This window comes from Sinohyriopsis cumingii, chromosome 13, assembly GCF_028554795.1.
Source record: "Sinohyriopsis cumingii isolate HCF-2022 chromosome 13, ASM2855479v2, whole genome shotgun sequence".
Lineage (NCBI taxonomy): Eukaryota > Metazoa > Mollusca > Bivalvia > Unionida > Unionidae > Sinohyriopsis > Sinohyriopsis cumingii.
This window is the reverse complement of record NC_142973.1, coordinates 17,621,301-17,641,537: the sequence shown is the minus strand read 5'-3', so window position 1 is coordinate 17,641,537 and position 20,237 is coordinate 17,621,301. Positions and strand designations below refer to the sequence as shown.

Sequence of the window (20,237 nt, the reverse complement as noted above, 5' to 3'; positions counted from 1 at the left end):
GTCAGATTGTTTGGTCTTGACAGTCAGTGTGTGGTTTTAGAAGTTACAATTTACAGTCAGGATTCACAATACAGTGTGTAAAAAACAAGGCAGTACCATGACAATTTATCTGCTCATGCAGTAAATGTCAGAAAATTAAGAACATATGATCATACATATAGCTTTAAAGAACATATGATCATACATATAGCTTTAAATAAAGAGAAAATGCCAACTGAAAAAAAACTGCAAACTTCATCTTTCAATTAAATGCATCACGCTGAAAAAATGTAAGGTAAAAAGATCAGCACCAATATAAGGGCCAAGTGGGTCTGATATCGCTTACCAGGTTACATAACTTAACATCTGACCATGTCTTGAAATAGATTTATGTGAGAGAAAAGCCACTGTAAACTTGTCTTCCAAACATTTTTTGATTCTGATTTTGTCCCTTTTACCATATTCAAATTATTAGAAAATTCTTTCCACATAAAAATTCATAATTATTATATATAGTGTCTTGCTTTCAATCAAAGTCATCCAGATTTTGATGATAATAAATCCAACAGACAAAAAATATGGCCTCAATGTTGGCAAAAAGGTCAGCTGCTTACTTTAAAAATTGCCCAATATATTTATGATAAAAAACCCATATTCAATTTTGATAAGAATCAATCAAAAATATGGCCTCCAAAGTGTAACATCCTCAGTCTATCTGATGCATGCTCACTTCATTATGTTTGAACCTTACCCATTATTATGCTTGAACCTTAACCATTATTATGCTTGGACCTTGTCCATTATTATGATTGGACCTTACCCATTATTATGCTTGGACCTTACCAATTATTATGCTTGGACCTTACCCATTATTATGTTTGGACCTTAACCATTATTATGCTTGGACCTTACCCATTATTATGTTTGAACCTTACCCATTATTATGCTTGAACCTTAACCATTATTATGCTTGGACCTTACCCATTATTATGCTTGGACCTAACCCATTACTAAACTATCTTGAGATCTTGATGATATCAGCATATACTCCAAGTTTGATTGGAATTGGATCAGAAATCTGGACTCTAGAAAGGCAACAAAATCAGTCAGTCTGATGTAAAAGCATCTCATTAATATGCACATATCTCACTCGTTAATAGATCCAGTAAGATATTTATGATGTATGATGATATTTCAAGTTGTATCAAAATCATATCAGAAAAATGTCTTCCAGAGGCATAACAAGCACAGACATAAAGATCAAAATTCTCAATCTTTTCTATAGATAACAAATATAAAGAAAAATAAAAGAGAGAAAATGGCTTAAATTTTGATTGAACTTAATATATACTAACTGCTAATTATTAATTCCTCTAAATTTTCTAGGCAGGGATCTTTGTAAGGAATCATTTAGGTAATATGTGTTCTATTTATAGCACACTGCTATCTGTGGTTTTTGTACATGTATTGTGTGGATCTTGCTCACTATCAAACTCATCTGAGATCTTAATAATATTAACAATCATTTCAAGTTCAATCAAAACAATCAGAAATGTGGCATCCAAATTGGTAACAATGTCAGCCAGTGAGATACAAGATCATCTCATTAATATGTGTGACTCTCAATCTTTATCAAACTCATCTGAGATCTTACTAATATAAACAATCATTTCAAGTTCAATCAAAACTATCAGAAATGTGGCATCCAAATTGGTAACAATGTCAGCCGGTGAGATACAAGATCACCTCATTAATATGTGCGACTCTCAATCTTTATCAAACTCATCTGAGATCTTACTAATATAAACAATCATTTCAAGTTCAATCAAAACTATCAGAAATGTGGCATCCAAATTGGTAACAATGTCAGCCAGTGAGATACAAGATCATCTCATTAATATGTGTGACTCTCAATCTTTATCAAACTCATCTGAGATCTTACTAATATAAACAATCATTTCAAGTTCAATCAAAACTATCAGAAATGTGGCATCCAAACTGGTAACAATGTCAGCCAGTGAGATACAAGATCACCTCATTAATATGTGCGACTCTCAATCTTTATCAAACTTGTCTGAGATTTGGATGATACCAGCACACATTCCATCTTTGATTTTAATCAGACAAAAAATGTGGACTTTAGACTGGTAACAAACAAATGTTGACAGATGGAAGACGGATGACATGAGATTGATGCAGTATCATATCATAAGCTCACTTGGCCTTATGGTCAGTGAGCTGAAAGTAAGATCAAAAACCAGTTTTGAATTTATCTGTCCATACCTTTCACATGAATGGACATAAAGCTATCTACAGTTAAACATGGATGATTTAAATAAAACCCCAGAGGAATGTTCACACAACTGTTTTTTATAAGTGATCAACATAATCTGAGCCAAAATTTACAGAAAGCATCCAACAAGTTAATTAAGATTTCTGGGCCAACTGTCCTTGAATTTGGCTATTAGACAGATGTCAGCCACATGAGTAATATCAACCCTGCTTGGGTGTCTTGTTTTCAAAACATGAGCAGGAATTAAACTGAACTTTGAATGGGTCTAGATATTACTGTGGTAACATAAAAGTACTGCACCTCTGTGGCCCTGAGTTCAATCCCCAGTTTTCTCATATGTGCCACAGTCTGTTGTTCTATTTAGTTGGATGTTTTTAGGTTATGCAGTTTCCTTCACTTTAAAAACCACCACACATCAAATTAATGTCTCTGAAAGTATTTAAATGACAAGCTGTTAGACCATTTTATACAATCAACATAATATACCCCTACTTACAAAATATTTACTGGGTTTGTCATTGGAAAAATATTGTAAATGAATTTCAAACTCACTGAAATTAAATATTTCCTGGCTTGAAAACTATTACTAGAATGTAAGAAAAAATATCTAACCATATTTGGCTGTTTGTAGAGTGGCCTGTTGCTGTCCACGATGGCGACAGTTGTTTTTTCCTTCTGATTGGCTCTAACTTCAGCATAATGAGTCTGGTAAAGAATTAAAACTGAATGAGAACAAATCCTGACAGGCCTTCAAATACCTATAAAATGTCACTGAGGCAATCTGAATGAGAACAAATCTTGACAGGCCTTCAAATACCTATAAAATGTCATTGAGGCAATCTGAATGAGAACAAATCCTGGCAGGCCTTCAAATACCGATAAAATGTCATTGAGGCAATTTGAATGAGAACAAATCTTGACAGGCCTTCAAAATACCTATAAAATGTCACTGAGGCAATCTGAATGAGAACAAATCTTTACAGGCCTTCAAATACCTATAAAATGTCACTGAGGCAATTTGAATGAGAACAAATCTTGACAGGCCTTCAAATACCTATAAAATGTCACTGAGGCAATCTGAATGAGAACAAATCCTGACAGGCCTTCAAATACCTATAAAATGTCATTGAGGCAATTTGAATGAAAACAAATCTTGACAGGCCTTCAAATACCTATAAAATGTCACTGAAGCAATAAGCAAGCAGCTCATTCATTAGAATTTTGAAGATTCTGACACTAAAAAGCAAGATTCAGAATTTTACAACCTGAGAAATAGCTATTTCCAGTCAGTTCAATACATTTCCCTAAAGATGTTCTCAATCAATTCCACTGAATGATGGAGAGAGTGGAAGAAAACATGGAATACATTTGTTGCTACTCAGTGCTATGAATTTAATTATTTTTGTTGGTATTAAAGTTTTGTAGTGTTGCAAAAGATAACATTATCAATGTTAGTTTTGGAGATGGACAGGAGTCCTATTGTTTTTAATAAAGGACCATTGTTTGACTGATCTTTTAAGTAATAACAAAGTGCATCAAAACTGTAGTAATCTAAAAGTCCATTAAATCTGGAGTTAACAGAAAGTCCATCAAAACTACAGTAAACACAAAGTGCATCAAAACTACAGTAATAGCAAAGTGCATCAAAACTACAGTAATCACAAAGTCCATCAAAATTACAGTCATCACGAAGCCCATCAAGATTACAATAATCACAAAGTCCATAAAAACTACAGCAACCACAAAGCTCATCAAGATTACAATAATCACAAAGTCCATGAAGACTACAACAACCACCAAGTCCATCAAAATTAGTTATCACAAAGTCCATCAAAATTACAGTTATCACAAAGTCCATCAAATTTGGTATCAAGCAAAACTGTATTCTCAGCATACAGCATTTGTATTCATATTGCACACAATTTCTTAAAAATTGAGACAAACTGCAAAGAACACAGACCTGATCTACCATCACATATGTACCACCAGATCAGGATCTATGTTGTTTGTTTTACAGATTATTCCTGACTGAATCGACCCATAACTGCCAGCAATTATTCACACTCAAAATAAAGACAAGAATTCCTAGATGATGCAGGTTATTCACTATTCCAAACTTCCATTTTGTATCATAGGCCTTTTCCGAGTCAAATAAAATATCAACTTAATGTTCTTTCTTGACAAAAGCATTGCGAATAAATGCTGAAAGTCTAGCCAGATGATCTTTGGCACAACAGCCTCATCGGAAGCGATTTAGAAAGGACATATTCAATTTATCAAATATCAAATGAGCCTTGCATTAATCATAGGTTCCATAATTTTACACAAACAGTTCAAAGCAATGGAACTCTATTTCACAGAATCTGTGCTATCCTTACCTGGTTTGGGAACAGGTATAACCATGGCCACTCTTCAAAATTTAGGTACATTACTAGTGGTCCATAAATCAAATGAAAATTTCTAAAAGAGCAGTTAATGAGGGTTCTGGTATGTGTTTAAAAAAATTGGTAATGAATTGCATCAAGCATAGAGGATGTATCATGGGCCTTGTTTAGCACATTCACAAGTTCAAAAAGTGAATACAGTTGATTATAGCATTCTGAATTATTTGATGTGAATTTTAAAGTCTTTGTGACTATTCAGCCATCAAAAATCTTGTGAATAATTAGACAACGATGAATATTTAGAAAAAAACTATAATCAAGTACATGTGCTATGTCATGTTTGGAATTGAAGTTTTTCTTATTTAATTCTAACTGATGGAAAAAACTTGTTTTTTCCCATACCGTTTATTTTGCAAAACATATCCCATACTTTGTTTTATAGGGGAATGAGAGGAATTATTAATCAATGTCTCACTGCAAGGAGTTTTAAAATTTATAGATAAAATGTGCACAATGAACAGCTAAGAAAACTGGTGCATTTGTTAACATTGTTGGGTCCTTTACAGCAAATTTAACCCTATTTCTGCCATGAGTGAAGGCAACACAGGCTGACCTATATGGGTTAAGTCTCTGTGTAATGTAGCATTACCTCTAACTTGTGTACAGTATCATGTTTCTTTTGTTCATCAGGTGTTGGTTCCTGCCAGTGACCCTCAATAACAACAGGCTGAGCTGTATTCATTGTCCCCTTCAACTCTCCAGGGTTAAGCTCCTCTAAGCGCCTCCCTAAAATATATAATTTCAGCAGTAATAAACATGAGAAACCATTACTGCTCATTCACAGATACCACCACTTGTCAGCATTCATCCCCCATGTACACAGTCAAAAGTAAAACATACAGCAAAATAAAAAGAGCTGGGAAAAATTTAGCCAATCAAACTTGTTGTTTCAAAGTTACTTTGGTTGGATGAGGCTGCCATCTTTGTGTATCACCACCACACTTTTTATCTATAAAGTACAAAACTGTGCTGATTTTGCTTTTAAAGATCTGATTCTAATATCTCTGTTACCTTATGAACATTCATGTTAACCAATGTACCAAGGAAGACTGAAGAGTATCCAATCATGCTTACTGACCAGCTTACCTGGACCAACCTTTTCAGTTTACCAGTCATGGAGTAAATGCCCGACATTAGTGAGGGACATTAGGAATTTGAACCTCAATAGCAGCTTTTCATGTTATTTCAAGAGCTTAATTGACCCCCATAGCTGGTTTACCTTGAAAAGATTGTTAGGTAAATCAGGATGACGACATTCAATGGCAAATGCTGATATAAAGAGGGAGGAGTGTAAGGATATGCAAGGTCACTTAGTGGTCTGCACCTTTAGTTAAGTGGCATATCACCTGACTTTCAAACAAGAGGTCTTGAGTTTGAGCTTAGGAGGAAGGTATAATGTTCAATTGTGAAAAATACCAACCCAAATCCCCTGCTGAAACACCAATTCAAATCCCTTGCTGCTATAGAATGTTCTAGAATACTGTGGTTTCAAAAAAAATTGGGAATACCAATTTTTGTGGACTTCATTTTTGCCCCTGTCCATAAACTTAAAACCCAACAGAGAAGTTGCCACATATGAAGACACCCCCCCAATATTCTTACTGTGTTTTATTCCTATAGATCAAGAGAGCTATTATAAAGAGCCACATAATTTCTGTAATCTGGTAATAAAATATTAACTTTTACATCTGTTTTGTTTTATTTAATCCTTTGAATTGTTTCAGTTCACTTGTATCTATATGGTATCCTATAGCTGTAAGGAGTTTTATGGAAGAAATCATGATTAGCATTGTGTTATTGACTGTGTTGGCGCCCTTTGATGTTGAGTGTGAGTGATTGATTTTGACAGGTATTTGATCTGTGACCATACAGGTGGTAGTAGTGTTGTTGGCAGTGTTGGCTCCCTTTGATGTTGAGTGTGAGTGATTGATTTTGACAAGTATTTGATCTGTGACCATATAGGTGGTAGTAGTGTTGTTGGCTGTGTTGGCTCCCTTTGATGCTGAGTGTTAGTGATTGATTTTGACAGGTGTTTGATCTGTGACCATACAGGTGGTAGTAGTGTTGTTGGCTGTGTTGGCTCCCTTTGATGCTGAGTGTTAGTGATTGATTTTGACAGGTGTTTGATCTGTGACCATACAGGTGGTAGTAGTGTTGTTGGCTGTGTTGGCTCCCTTTGATGCTGAGTGTTAGTGATTGATTTTGACAGGTGTTTGATCTGTGACCATACAGGTGGAAGTAGTGTTGTTGGCTGTGTTGGCTCCCTTTGATGTTGAGTGTGAGTGATTTTGACAGGTGTTTGATCTGTGACCATACAGGTCAAAATAACAGTTTTAAAAAATGAGTTTTGCCCCCAAAATATCAACATTTTTATTTCTCTTCACCTCTGCTGCTACTTGGCATTTTTTTAAGGATCTAATCAAATAGTTTCCTGTTATGTGCATTCTGCTTTTTACCATATTCTATGCACCAGTCTATCATATTGGTACTTAATTATTTTCTTCCATCCACACAGAGAACTCCCTTTCAAACTAGTATTCCCTAAAAGCTTAATTATCCTGAATTCTATCAAAATAATTCAGAATATGGAATGTTCACTAATATTTTCACTTTTTTTTTGTAAAATCCACAATGGCTTGGCATGTGAAGGCAAATCTGTCTCAGAGCTGTTAAGTGTCCATAATAAATAGGTATATGCATTTAATGGGTGTAATACAGTATAATGAGGTTGCCTTGGCTAGAGAGGGTCAACAAATACATTCCTGAGACCTCGCGCATCCTCGTACCTAAACCTCTGACCAGTTATATTTTTTTTTACATAGCTTGTGTGTAGCTTGAGCTGTCTACCAAATATTGGACAGTAGTGTGGTGGCTATCACTATGGCTATGATACATTGGACAGTAGTGTGGTGGCTATCACTATGGCTGTGATACATTGGACAGTAGTGTGGTGGCTATCACTATGGCTGTGATACATTGGACAGTAGTGTGGTGGCTATCACTATGGCTATGATACATTGGACATTAGTGTGGTGGCTATCACTATAGCTATGATTTATCCATTTTCTCTTCAAAATTCAGTGGATGTATATTGAAACACTGAATTGTCTTCCCACCCCTATTTAAGCCTCGATGCGTTAAAATGTAATAATGTACCGTAGACTCCAAACAGGTCATTTCCTACAATGGAATACTAAATCAGTTGCTTAAGTATTCTACCTTTCATCTGGCGCAGAATATGTTTCTCCATGTCAAGCTCTAGGGAAATGGCAGCTCTGAAATTCCTTTTCTTCTTTCTGTTCTCCATTTTAGATTCTACCACTGTAACAGAAGGAAAGAAAAGAGTTGACAGCTAGGGTTGGAAGATACCGTACAAAAAATTATTTTATGAAATGTTCTACTAAGTTTACATTCTTAGACATGTACATTTACATAAATTGATTTAAATATTACGAAGGTATTACACAATGGTATTTACAGAAGATATTATTGAAAAGAGGAAAATAAGGCCTAATTATTTTCTGAATATTTAAATTGCTTATTTGTCTTAATATCTGGGGAAATACATATCAGTGCTATTTTGCCATCTATAGATGTAACACTAAAGGTATGATTCCATGATTATGGTTTTTATTCTAGTTTTGATCCAAGAGGGTGGAGGGATGTGTGTATGGATTTTTAATCTAGTTTGGATCAGAGGGTATGGAGGGATGTGTGTATTGATTATAATTCAAGTTTAGATCAAAGGAGTAGAGAGATGTGTGTATGAATTTTAATTCTAGTTATGATTCAAGGGGGTGGAGGGATGTGTGTATCGATTTTTAATCTAGTTTGATCAAAGGGTATGGAGGGATGTGTGTATTGATTATAATTCAAATTTAGATCAAAGGGGGTAGAGAGATACGTGTGTATGAATTTTAATTCTCGTTTGGATCAAAGGGGGTGGAGGGATAGTTATTTCCAGAAACTTAGTCCTAAAAATTATGATGAAGAATACCAGGTATAAAAAGTAGATGCTTTAATTAAAACAAAATGAATGAGCTGTCGACTTTGTTTTTCGCCATCTAAAGTGTCAACAGACATAAAGACTATGATCAGTATAGATTATAAAACCTAAGAATTTCATCTTACCAACTATCCATAAGTATCATAACTATTTTATAGTGTCTTGTACAAAGAACTCTACTACAAAGGTCTATCACGGTAACTAAGTACCCAAGTAAACCCTGAAACTTATAAGCCATGACACATAAAACAGAATTTTAATGTACACATTATATTAAGGAAAGATTGCTCTTTTTTAAGTTAATCAAATCTCAAAACAACTTTTTTACCCAAAGTAACATTTTTTCTTGTTGTCACACACACACACACACACACATATGGTTATTAATGCACCTCAAAACAAATAAAAAGTGCAGAAACCAATTACAGATAATATGATAACTAACCTTCTGGTGGAACGAATGGCTTGCCACTGGAGACCCAGACCTCTATTGGGTAGCGGAGGATTGTCTCAAGGGATGGCATCCGGACCTGACTCAGAAGGAACTCCCTCTGTTTGGACAATTTGTCTGCCTCTTTCTCATCCACTTCTATAACAAAAATGCCACAATAATCTAAGCACACTGTTTGACCATAAGACTGCCAAGCAAAAACCAGGAGCTGTAAGGCCCTGCATTTTCCAAACTTTTTAAGCATGAATGTTAAGCTTAAGAACAAACTCCCCAAATCAAATTAGATGCTTTGAATGTGCCCGCATAGATTAGCATTCTAATGAAGGGACCAAAGGTAATAATATCTAACTTTATTATAGTCAAAATTGCATAGCATGAAAGTTTTTGGACTTTAAGTGCTAATACCTTAAGATTGAAAAATATCAACCCTCTTTGGGTTCCAGGCATACTCATGGGACTCTGTTTGCATTCCAAAATACATAACTTTTAGGAGAGAAAACAAAATGTGCATAATGACTAGAAATTGATGTGAAACTCCAATAATAATATAATGTGCCTTACCTGCTCTCTCATTTTCTGCCCTGCCTGGAGATTCCTGTGCATCACTTGGGCTGTCCCGACCCTCACCCTCACCCCTTAATTGTTGGGTTGGGCTCTCACCCTCATTTCGACCTCCTTCCTGAGATGGTTCATCTGTCAGAATAAAGAAAAAATGAAAGTCATTTAGATACTGCTAATGTATATTTTTCAATGATTATCTTGTGACCATGTCATTTGAAATGAGGTAGCAATCTGCATATATAGGCAGTACTATCTCACTATAAAGTCCTTCATTATAACACAATTCTTGTTATGTCATAGATTCTACTTGAATAAGTTACAGTACAATTATATCTATCATGTAGTCTCACTAAAAGGCGATCGCTCCAGTGGCCTAGAGGTTAGATAATCTGCCTCAGATGCAGGAGGTTATGGGTCTGAACCCTGGCTGAGTCATACCAAAGACTTATAAAAATGGTACTAGCAGCTGCCTCGCTTGGTGCTCAGCATTAAGAGGTTAGTGCTAGGACTGCTTGGCATGGTGTCAGGATAATGTGACTGGGTTAGACATGATGCTATATGTATACGGCATGATGCTCCAGTGCTAGATATCACTATAAACTTTCACTGCAGGCATTGTAGCAATATGACTTAAACATACCTCAAACTAAGTTAAAAATCCAAAATATGCACACTCACAGTCACTATGAGGCAATATGGCTTCTTTGGACAGGATTATAATGATGGAGTACTGTAGTATCATGCATTTAGGGTCCATCTGTATGCATCCTGATGCCTCATTATATCTTGCTCAGATAACTCACAAACCCATTTATAATGCAGGGTCAGCTCTGGGACCCATTTTTCATGTAGAAAATACAACAATAATAAATAGGCTTCCAATTGCTGAATAGGAATCAAATCACTATCAAAATTGGTAAATTGAACTTTGATACAGTGCTCATCTAATCGTCAAAATGGTGTTTAGTGCCCAGAAATCACAATAAACATACAATGAAGTCATATAGTCTGTTAAATTTTCATTAAAAAGAAACAAATTTTCTCATGCACCATAAATAACAAAATACTCTGAAATATAGATCAATTAGAATGTTAGTAATTCCAACTGGTGGCAACACTTTCAGAAATAAACTGCAATAAAACAGGTCTTGTGAAGTGAAATTTGTGTTACATTTTTATCTTTGAATTTGATTTCAGTGTAATGATCACAAACGCTATGTGCATTCTTGTATTAAAATGTGAAAAGTTTCAATCGACCAGCACAGTGATGCCTGCAAATGTTTCCTTGAGAAATAAATTGAATGCTGTTTTCCTTCTTGCAGAATTGTTTTGGCATTCTTATAATCAATTAAAAATAGACCCATTTTGTATTATCATATTATTACATCTTTTAAATCAAAACAAGTAAAGGGGGAAGGATAAAAGTTAAAAGATGTGCAAGTCATACCCAAACAAGAGCTAGAAGTTAAAGTCAGGTGTCAACTCATTTCAACTGACCAATCAAATATTGTTTTAGGTGTTTTTCTAAATAATGAAAGTATCTAATATTAATCAGTGGTTTACTCATTTGTAATCAGTGATAGCAAGGGAACCAAGTGAAAGGCACACTCAGTAAAAGAAAAGCTTAGTTTTACAGGGAAGGTTCATCATGGAGTAGCAAGTTAAATTGCCTATCAGAGGTCTGCTCAAGGATAAGCAAAAATGTTTGTGATTATTTTCAATGAAATGAAGCATCAATATTTTACTGGTAGAATGCAAATCCAATGTCAATGTTGCTATTTCTGGTTCAGTATGGTAATGATTCAATGCAATACTTTATATTATATGCAAGCCACTCTGTATTTTATATGGCTTTCAAAACATTAATATACAATCTTATTATCTTTATGCTGCTGTCACAAACTGTTTACTGATGCCTTGCTATGCATTTAAAAAGGTCAGGCTGTAAATGATATCATAAACCACAAAATGTTTGCAAATTTAGTCAAAAAAACTTAATTTACAATAATATTACTGACAGTAAGAACAAGATATAGTATAGTCTATCATTAAAATATACTTAATGTATAAAATCTGTAACAATTTCATGACACTAATTTTGCATTACCTGCAATAGAAATATAAACCTTTAGTTAAGTAAAACTTCATGACTTCCATTAAATACACATAAATATTTTACCTCAAAGTGGCTAAAAGAAAAAAAACAAATGTACCTGGCTCAAAATGACTTCCTTTGCTGTGCACTGCTTTTTCCAGATGGTCAGCCATCAAATTTCGATACTCCTGGAATGCCCAATCAATCAAGTTCTCAATTTCAAAAATAACTGTTCCATCTTCTGTGTACATTGTCCTTGCAGCCTTGTTCAAGCCCAGACGATGGGAAGCCTGGTTGAGGATCTGTGCAAGGAAATAAGGACAATTACATTCAGTTCAATAATACCTCAGTGCAGATACCATGTAATAACTGGATTACCTTAGTGGGCCCTAATTACTATTTGGGTCATCTTTGTGAATTGTATGAGTATTTGGGTCATCTTTGTGAATCTTAATCTTATGAGTATTTGAGTCAAACTGTGTGAATCTTAGGAGTATTTGGGTCATCTTTGTGGATCTTATGAGTATGTGGGTCATCTTTGTTAACCCTATTGAGTATTTTGGTCATCTTTGTGAATTGTATAAGTATTTGGGTCATCTTTGTGGACCCTGTTGAGCATTTGGGTCAATTTGTGAATTGTATGAGTATTTGGGTCATCTTTGTGAATCTTAATCTTATGAGTATTTGAGTCAAACTGTGTGAATCTTATGAGTATTTGGGTCATCTTTGTGGATCTTATGACTATGTGGGTCATCTTTGTTAACCCTATTGAGTATTTTGGTCATCTTTGTGAATTGTATAAGTATTTGGGTCATCTTTGTGGACCCTGTTGAGCATTTGGGTCATCTTTGTGAATTGTATGAGTATTTGGGTCATCTTTGTGAATCTTAATCTTATGAGTATTTGAGTCAAACTGTGTGAATCTTATGAGTATTTGGGTCATCTTTGTGGATCTTATGAGTATGTGGGTCATCTTTGTTAACCCTGTTGAGCATTTGGGTCAACTTTGTGAATTGTATGAGTATTTGGGTCATCTTTGTGAATCTTAATCTTATGAGTATTTGAGTCAAACTGTGTGAATCTTATGAGTATTTGGGTCATCTTTGTGGATCTTATGAGTATTTGGGCCATCTTTGTGAATCTTATGAGTATTTGGGTCATCTCTGTTGAGTATTTGGATCATCTTTGTGAACACTATTGAGTATTTGAGTCATCTTTGTGGACCCTATTTAGTATCTGGGTCATCTTTGTGAATCTTATGAGTATTTGGGTCATCTTAGTGGTCCCTGTTGAGTATTTGGGTCATGTTTGTGGACCCTATTGAGTATTTGAGTCATCTTTATGTATTTTTCTTTAAAATTTTGTCAGAAAAGGATTACAGTAATGAGTCCAAGGGGGGTGTGTGACAATCATATTGGCCAATAATATGTCCATTGCCTATTTTGTATGCATTTCTTCATCTTGCATTAAACAGAGTATTATCTGATATCATTTAAAAGCTTCTGTAAATTTTCTGCCGAATGCACAAGTTTAAAGAAAGCAAATTTTAAAGGTCATATCCAAGGTTTCTGTCTCTGAAATAACTTGAACTGCTTTTCTACTGGAACTTTCAAATACACACCAGCTGCTCTTTTTATGCGTTTCTCCACCTTCCATTCAATTATATCCTATTTGGTACTATTGTAAAGCTAAATAAATTTTCTTCTGATTTGTGAAGTTTAAAAAGCTAAGTTTAACTTTAAAAGGTATAAATATATGTAATATAATTCTGTCTTTGAAATAACTCGAACTGTGATTGATTTGCAACTTTCAAATATGAACCAGTTGCTCTATTTTATACATTTCTTCATCTTTCATCCAATTTAAGTTATATCTGCTATCACTTACAAGGTAAATAACTGTTTGCACATTAACAAGACATTAGTAAAGTTAATTTTAACTTTAATGGCCATACCCATGGTTTAAACAATTGCATGAAAATATGTTTTTGAAATAACTGCTTTTCTGTCGTAACTTTCAAATACATACAAGTTGCTATCTTAAAAGTTTCTTCAATTGAGATATTTGACTTTTTCCTCTTGTTTGATCTCACATTTTGGCACTTTATATAAAGATAAAAAATTAATTAGTCATTAAAAACAAATTCCAACAGTGTGTTAGTCAAATAAATACACAGATCACACCTCTCAACAGTGACACATGAAATTCTCTACTGTTAGTTGCAGTTACAGTCACAATCAACTAGTTGATTGTCATATGAATATGAATAGCAACCCACTGGACTGAACTAAGCAAGTGGCTCAGATGCCGATCTCTGTGTTATCCTGATTTCACATTTGCGTTTATTGATATTTTTTTTATATTATTACTAATAAGATATTTCACATTGGGATACTTCACTGTTGTCATGAGTCTAAAACTGTTGTCAACAGTTTATGGCTTAAAAGAAGAAATTTTCTCTTGAAGTTACCTTATTTTCTTTCTTATAATAAAGGCTAACATAAAAACGATATGTATATATTTCTTATTCATACATTTTTATAACAAAAAGAGGTCATATGAAGATAATGGCACAGATTTACAAGCAATACCATGAAAATACAAGTGCTTGAACGACTAAACACTTGTTTTAAACTATATGAAATAATATTGATACATATTGTATCGAAACACTGTATAGTGATCATATTGCCTTGTATACATGTCATCCCAGCCCTAAATTGTATGCCTTACCTCACCCAACTTGTGAAGATTTAATAAATAAAATACCTATGACAGTATAGCCATCCATTCACAAAAAGTTATTTTCAAGAATGGCAACCATGCAAGCCAAACTGGAGATCTGATCAGTGCCACTTTCATTTAGGACCAGCTACACATCGTCATAATAGAGAAAACTCTAATGTCAATATGATCATCTCTTCTGTAGATTCAGTAATAACAAGATTATCAAGATGGCTGCCATGGTGACTATCATTCATGTTTAAAGGGCGCCATTTTTGTTCAGGACCAGTCTAAATACTTTTTATGGGGATGTCTAAATAACAATCTTGTGTTGACAGACAGATGGTCAGATGGTGGGCAGATGCCAGATGTCAGGCCATCACATTCGCACTTTAGGTCCATGACCAGTAGCCCTAAAAATAACCTAAATGTCCTGCTTGATGAAGCCAGATTGACAGGCATTCAAAAGCTGGAACTGCTCTGCAGTAGCAACAAAATTTGATCAGTTTCTCAAAATTATCTCAGTGAATTTTCTTTTATCTAATTATGTATCACTCACCCCTTCAACACTAGATCCACAAATTATCTCCCCTGGCCTCATCCTGCCCTCGCCATTTTTGTATACCAGGACTTTGACAGTTCTGACAGTTCTAGCTGCATTGATTTCCTTGGTGATAACTCTGACACTTGTTTCCTCATGAAGATTAGCTAATTTTTCTTCCCATTCTTTTAAGGTAAGCTCGTACTCATGTGTTGACAGATCCACTTTGCCATTCAAAATCCGAAAACTTCCAATCTGTGGTAGATCATATTTTTTAGCTACAATAAAAAACATTCAGCTAATTAATATTTCAAAATTTTCAAACTATTCCTTCTTGATAAGCTTATCATATGACATGGTAACACTGGAATAAAGCTTGGTTCAATATGGAAGAGCAAAGCTTCAGGTCAAACTGGGCTTGTAACTCGTAAATGTTTAGGACAAAGTTGAAGGTCAAACCTGATGTAGGTCTTCCGAGATATTAAAAGCTGACCTGAAACCTCCATATCGCCTACCTCTAAATTATTCAGTATCGTGATTTATGAAATATCTGAAAATTTAAATTTGATGCGATCAACTGTTAGCATGATATTCAAGTTTAAATGTACATGTCAAAATAGTCTCCCCCGCCCCCTCCTTTTTCACCACTATGTACTACACTTTGGTAATTTCTGTGACTCATGTCTTCCCCAGAAACTGCTGACAATTTCAGAACTTGGCACCACTCAAACCCCTGGACCATGACAGAAATTAGTCTTAAAATCATGACAATTTTCCTACATTATTACTCATCTCATCAATAAATTTGATTAATTTTTGGGATAATTTTCAACCAATTATTAAACATTTACTGTTAATTGCTGGGTTACATTTGGGGCGGTTTTATACAATGTTCCCTTTCAGATGGTATCATGTAATATAAAAGAGACCTTTCTCAAGTGGAATCTAAAATTATCAATTATTAATTGTCCAATTATCAAACTTCTGCTGTTAATTATTTGCAAGGCCACAATTGGGACTGTTAAATACTGTGTTTCATGTTAGATGGCTTCATATCATATATCTGGCACCTAAGCACACATGTACTGAATACAAAGGACTGTTGTTTTTTTTAAAAATTGGTATCTGGTTATTACCACAATACAAAAGGTTTGCATATCATTTTTGTTAAGAAATTGATTAAGAAACACACATTGTTCCTGTCAAAATTTTTGACAGAGAAGTCCATGCTTAACAAAAAAATCAGCACTACTTTTTAATGAATCTAAAATAGGTGTCAGGGGAGGTAAACCATCCTTAATGTAAATATACAAATCATTAAAACTGCTTGTGTTGTCATTGACTAATATTCATACTGTGTACAGTTTCCAAACTGGCATCACAAGTTTGTATGTGTGTATATGGAGTTATCTGCAAACTGTCACACTGCTGTTTCTGTAACATTTTGGTGGTAATAAAACAGTCATATCTCCTAATGTTGCAAATAATATGCATCAAATCCTCACAGTGCATGTGACATGTCTAACAAATTAATATTCCTGATTGTCACTGTCTGTCTTTAAAGCAAATTGGATTTCAGTTCATCAAGTCCTTCAAAAATTATTGAACAATAATAAAATTCATCATGAACTTACATACAAGATGGACAAACATGAGCTAAACTTATTACTCTCTCCATAGTTGGGGGTGGGTGGGCATGGAGTTCAAATTATTGCCCTCTACAGTGATGGGGTAGGCATGGAGTTAGACTTATGACCATCTCTGCAGACAGTGAGGTGGTAGGCATGGAGTTAGACTTATGACCCTCTCTGCAGACAGTGAGGTGGTGGGCACTGAGTTAGACTTATGACCAACTCGCAGACAGTGAGGTGGTAGGCATGGAGTTAGACTTATGACCATCTCTGCAGACAGTGAGGTGGTAGGCATTGAGTTAGACTTATGACCATCTCTGCAGACAGTGAGGTGGTAGGCATGGAGTTAGACTTATGACCCTCTCTGCAGACAGTGAGGTGGTAGGCATGGAGTTAGACTTATTACCCTCTCTGCAGACAGTGAGGTGGTAGGCACTGAGTTAGACTTATGACCCTCTCTGCAGACAGTGAGGTGGTAGGCATGGAGTTAGACTTATGACCCTCTCTGCAGACAGTGAGGTGGTAGGCATTGAGTTAGACTTATAATGCTCTCTGCAGACAGTGAAGTGGTAGGCATGGAGTTAGATTTATTACCCTCTCTGCAGACAGTGAGGGGTGGGCATGGCATTAGACTTATGACCCTCTCTGCAGACAGTAAGACGGTGGAGATCTGGGGTAGGGTGGATAACAATACATGTAAAATAACTGATATGATGTAGGTGTCAAACTGTGTTTCAACGAAATTCTGGAAAGCAACTTATTTTTTAATGTACTTACAGTTATCGAACACTTTGTGAACCACTCCAGTGGTCTAGTGGTTAGAGCATCCGCCTTGGATGCGGGAGGTCATGGGTTAGACTTATAATGCTCTCTGCAGGCAGTGAAGTGGTAGGCATGGAGTTAGACTTATTACCCTCTCTGCAGACAGTGAGGGGTGGGCATGGCATTAGACTTATAACCCTCTCTGCAGACAGTAAGAGGATGGGGATCTGGGGTAGGGTGGATAACAATACATGTAAAATAACTGATATGATGTAGGTGTCAAACTGTGTTTCAATGAAATTCTGGAAAGCAACTTTTTTTAAAATGTATTTACAGTTATCGAACACTTTGTGAACTGCTCCGGTGGCCTAGTGGCTAGAGCGTCCGCCTTGGATGCGGGAGGTCATGGGTTCAATTCCTGGCCAAGTCATACCAAAGACTTACAAAAATGGTACTAACAACTGCCTCGCTTGGTGCTCAGCATTAAGAGGTTAGTGTTAGGACTGGTTGGCCTGGTGTCAGGATAATGTAACTGGGTGGGACATCATGCTACATGTCTGCGGCATGATGCCCCAGTGCTAGACATCACTTTAAACTGCCACACTGCAGACATCGTAGCAATATGACTGAAAAATTGTTAAAGCTATGTTAAAAATCCAAATCACACACACACACATGAATCCTTTGTGGATAGTGGTGCAACTAGAAAGCATAATAGCAATAAAAGCCCCTCTACAGTTGATTCGATTCTTGATGCTAGCATGTGCAAGTGTCCGTTGTCACCCATGCAATGCTGGTGTTTTCTCTTGGTTCTCAAGTATTTTGCACCTCACAGTATAATGACAACATCTGATGTGCAAAGAAAGGCTCATATCTATTAAATTTTCAACTCCAATTTTATTAAATCTATAGAGTCAATGTAAAGAAAAGAAGCCTAAAGTTTATTTTAATACACCAAATTTACCATTGCCCATGGCACAAGAAAACTCCACATTTGAGGGTAATTTGCTCAGCTTGTAGCGGCCTCTCATTGCTTTTGCACAGGATATGCACACATGAAACCTCCGGATACCACCCTTGTCTGTTGCTGCTGTGAGAGGGATCTCAGCTATGTAACCCTATAACAGAAAAAGATATATTGTCAAATTTAACTTGTATTCTAATTAAGATAGGTGGCTGCTTACTGGAAATCTACTTCTACAATAATTTGTTCTAATGTAAGGAAACCACAATAACTGAATGTTTAAAACAGACTGTATCTTGACAGAAGAGACTTTTAAGCAGGTTTGACTGCATTTCAGTTTGCAATGTTTATGACCAGTCTGTTTGATGTTACAACAATATTTTATTAAGTAGTATCATTATTGTATAAACATATTCTAACATTAAAAGACTATTATTATTTTTCTCTCTGTCTAAATAATTTATGTAATAATGAAAATTAAAAAATTTCCTGAATACCTTGTATGGAAAGAAAGAAAGAAAAAAAAATATATATATATATATATATATATGTGTGTGTGTGTGTGTGTTGTGTGTGAGGATTGTATGACAATGTGCGATATGAATTAAATGTTGGTTGAAAGTGGGGAAAGAAAACTAGGTCACTATAACCTTGCTGGTTGGAAGTGTGAAGAAAAACTAGGTTGCATTATAACCTTATTTTCCAAAACAAAGAACACCTACACGACAGTGTTTCCATGGTTTTTATTCCAAAATATAAGCAAAAGTCTAATGGCAGTTCTGGCACTTGTTTTTCTTTATTTTTGTAAAACCATGCCAGTTTGTTTGTGTACATGTACTGCCACTGATAAAACATGTGCACAATAGTCACATATTCCCAACAACTAGCCCTAAATGATATAATTAATTTAATTTTTTTTTAACTCTGGGGCAAGTTCATGAACTGTGATAGATATAACTGTCTAAATTATCTGAATGAAGATAAATTATTATAAAATCAATTGATCAAAGCCCAACAAGTCTAAATCATTATGCCTGACAAGTCTCAATCATTAGGCCGAACAAGTCTCAATCATTAGGCCCAACAAGTCTCAATCATTAAACCCAACAAATCTAAATAATTAAGCCCAACAAGTCTCAAGCATTAAGCCCAACAAGCCTAAATCATTATGCCTGACAAGTCTCAATCATTAGGCTGAACAAGTCTCAATAAGTCTCAATCATTAAACCCAACAAGTCTAAATAATTAAGCCCAACAAGTCTCAAACATTAAGCCCAACAAGCCCAAATCATTATGCCTGACAAGTCTCAATCATTAGGCTGAACAAGTCTCAATCATTAAACCCAACAAATCTAAATAATTAAGCCCAACAAGTCTCAGTCATTAAGCCCAACAAGTCTCAATCATTAAGCTGAACAAGTCGCGAACATCACTAACAAGTGACTGCAAACCTGGACAGTGACCCAGTTTAAACCAATCTTCTATATAATCTATATACTAGACTGTTATGTATCATCCATACACTTCATTGCTATGTATAATCTATATACTTGACTGTTATGTATCATCCATACACTTCATTGCTATGTATAATCTATATACTAGACTGTTATGTATCATCCATACACTTCACTGCTATGTATAATCTATATACTTGACTGTTATGTATCATCCATACACTTCATTGCTATGTATAATCTATATACTTGACTGTTATGTATCATCCATACACTTCACTGCTATGTATAATCTATATACTTGACTGTTATGTATCATCCATATTCTT

At 35.2% G+C, this 20,237-nt stretch overlaps 1 protein-coding gene across 1 annotated transcript in view; it reads right to left on the bottom strand.

Moving 5' to 3' along the window:
* Positions 1-20,237, bottom strand: part of LOC149784996 (doublecortin domain-containing protein 1-like) — a 159,056-nt gene that overhangs the window by 14,244 nt on the left and 124,575 nt on the right. Inside the window, exons 31-38 of the mRNA XM_089978689.1 lie at positions 18,452-18,605; positions 15,113-15,372; positions 11,948-12,131; positions 9,735-9,866; positions 9,168-9,311; positions 7,936-8,037; positions 5,306-5,442; positions 2,885-2,977 (exon numbers count right to left, since the gene is read on the bottom strand). Coding sequence (XP_089834815.1) covers positions 2,885-2,977; positions 5,306-5,442; positions 7,936-8,037; positions 9,168-9,311; positions 9,735-9,866; positions 11,948-12,131; positions 15,113-15,372; positions 18,452-18,605 — 1,206 coding nt within the window. The remainder of the gene's footprint in view (positions 1-2,884; positions 2,978-5,305; positions 5,443-7,935; positions 8,038-9,167; positions 9,312-9,734; positions 9,867-11,947; positions 12,132-15,112; positions 15,373-18,451; positions 18,606-20,237) is intronic.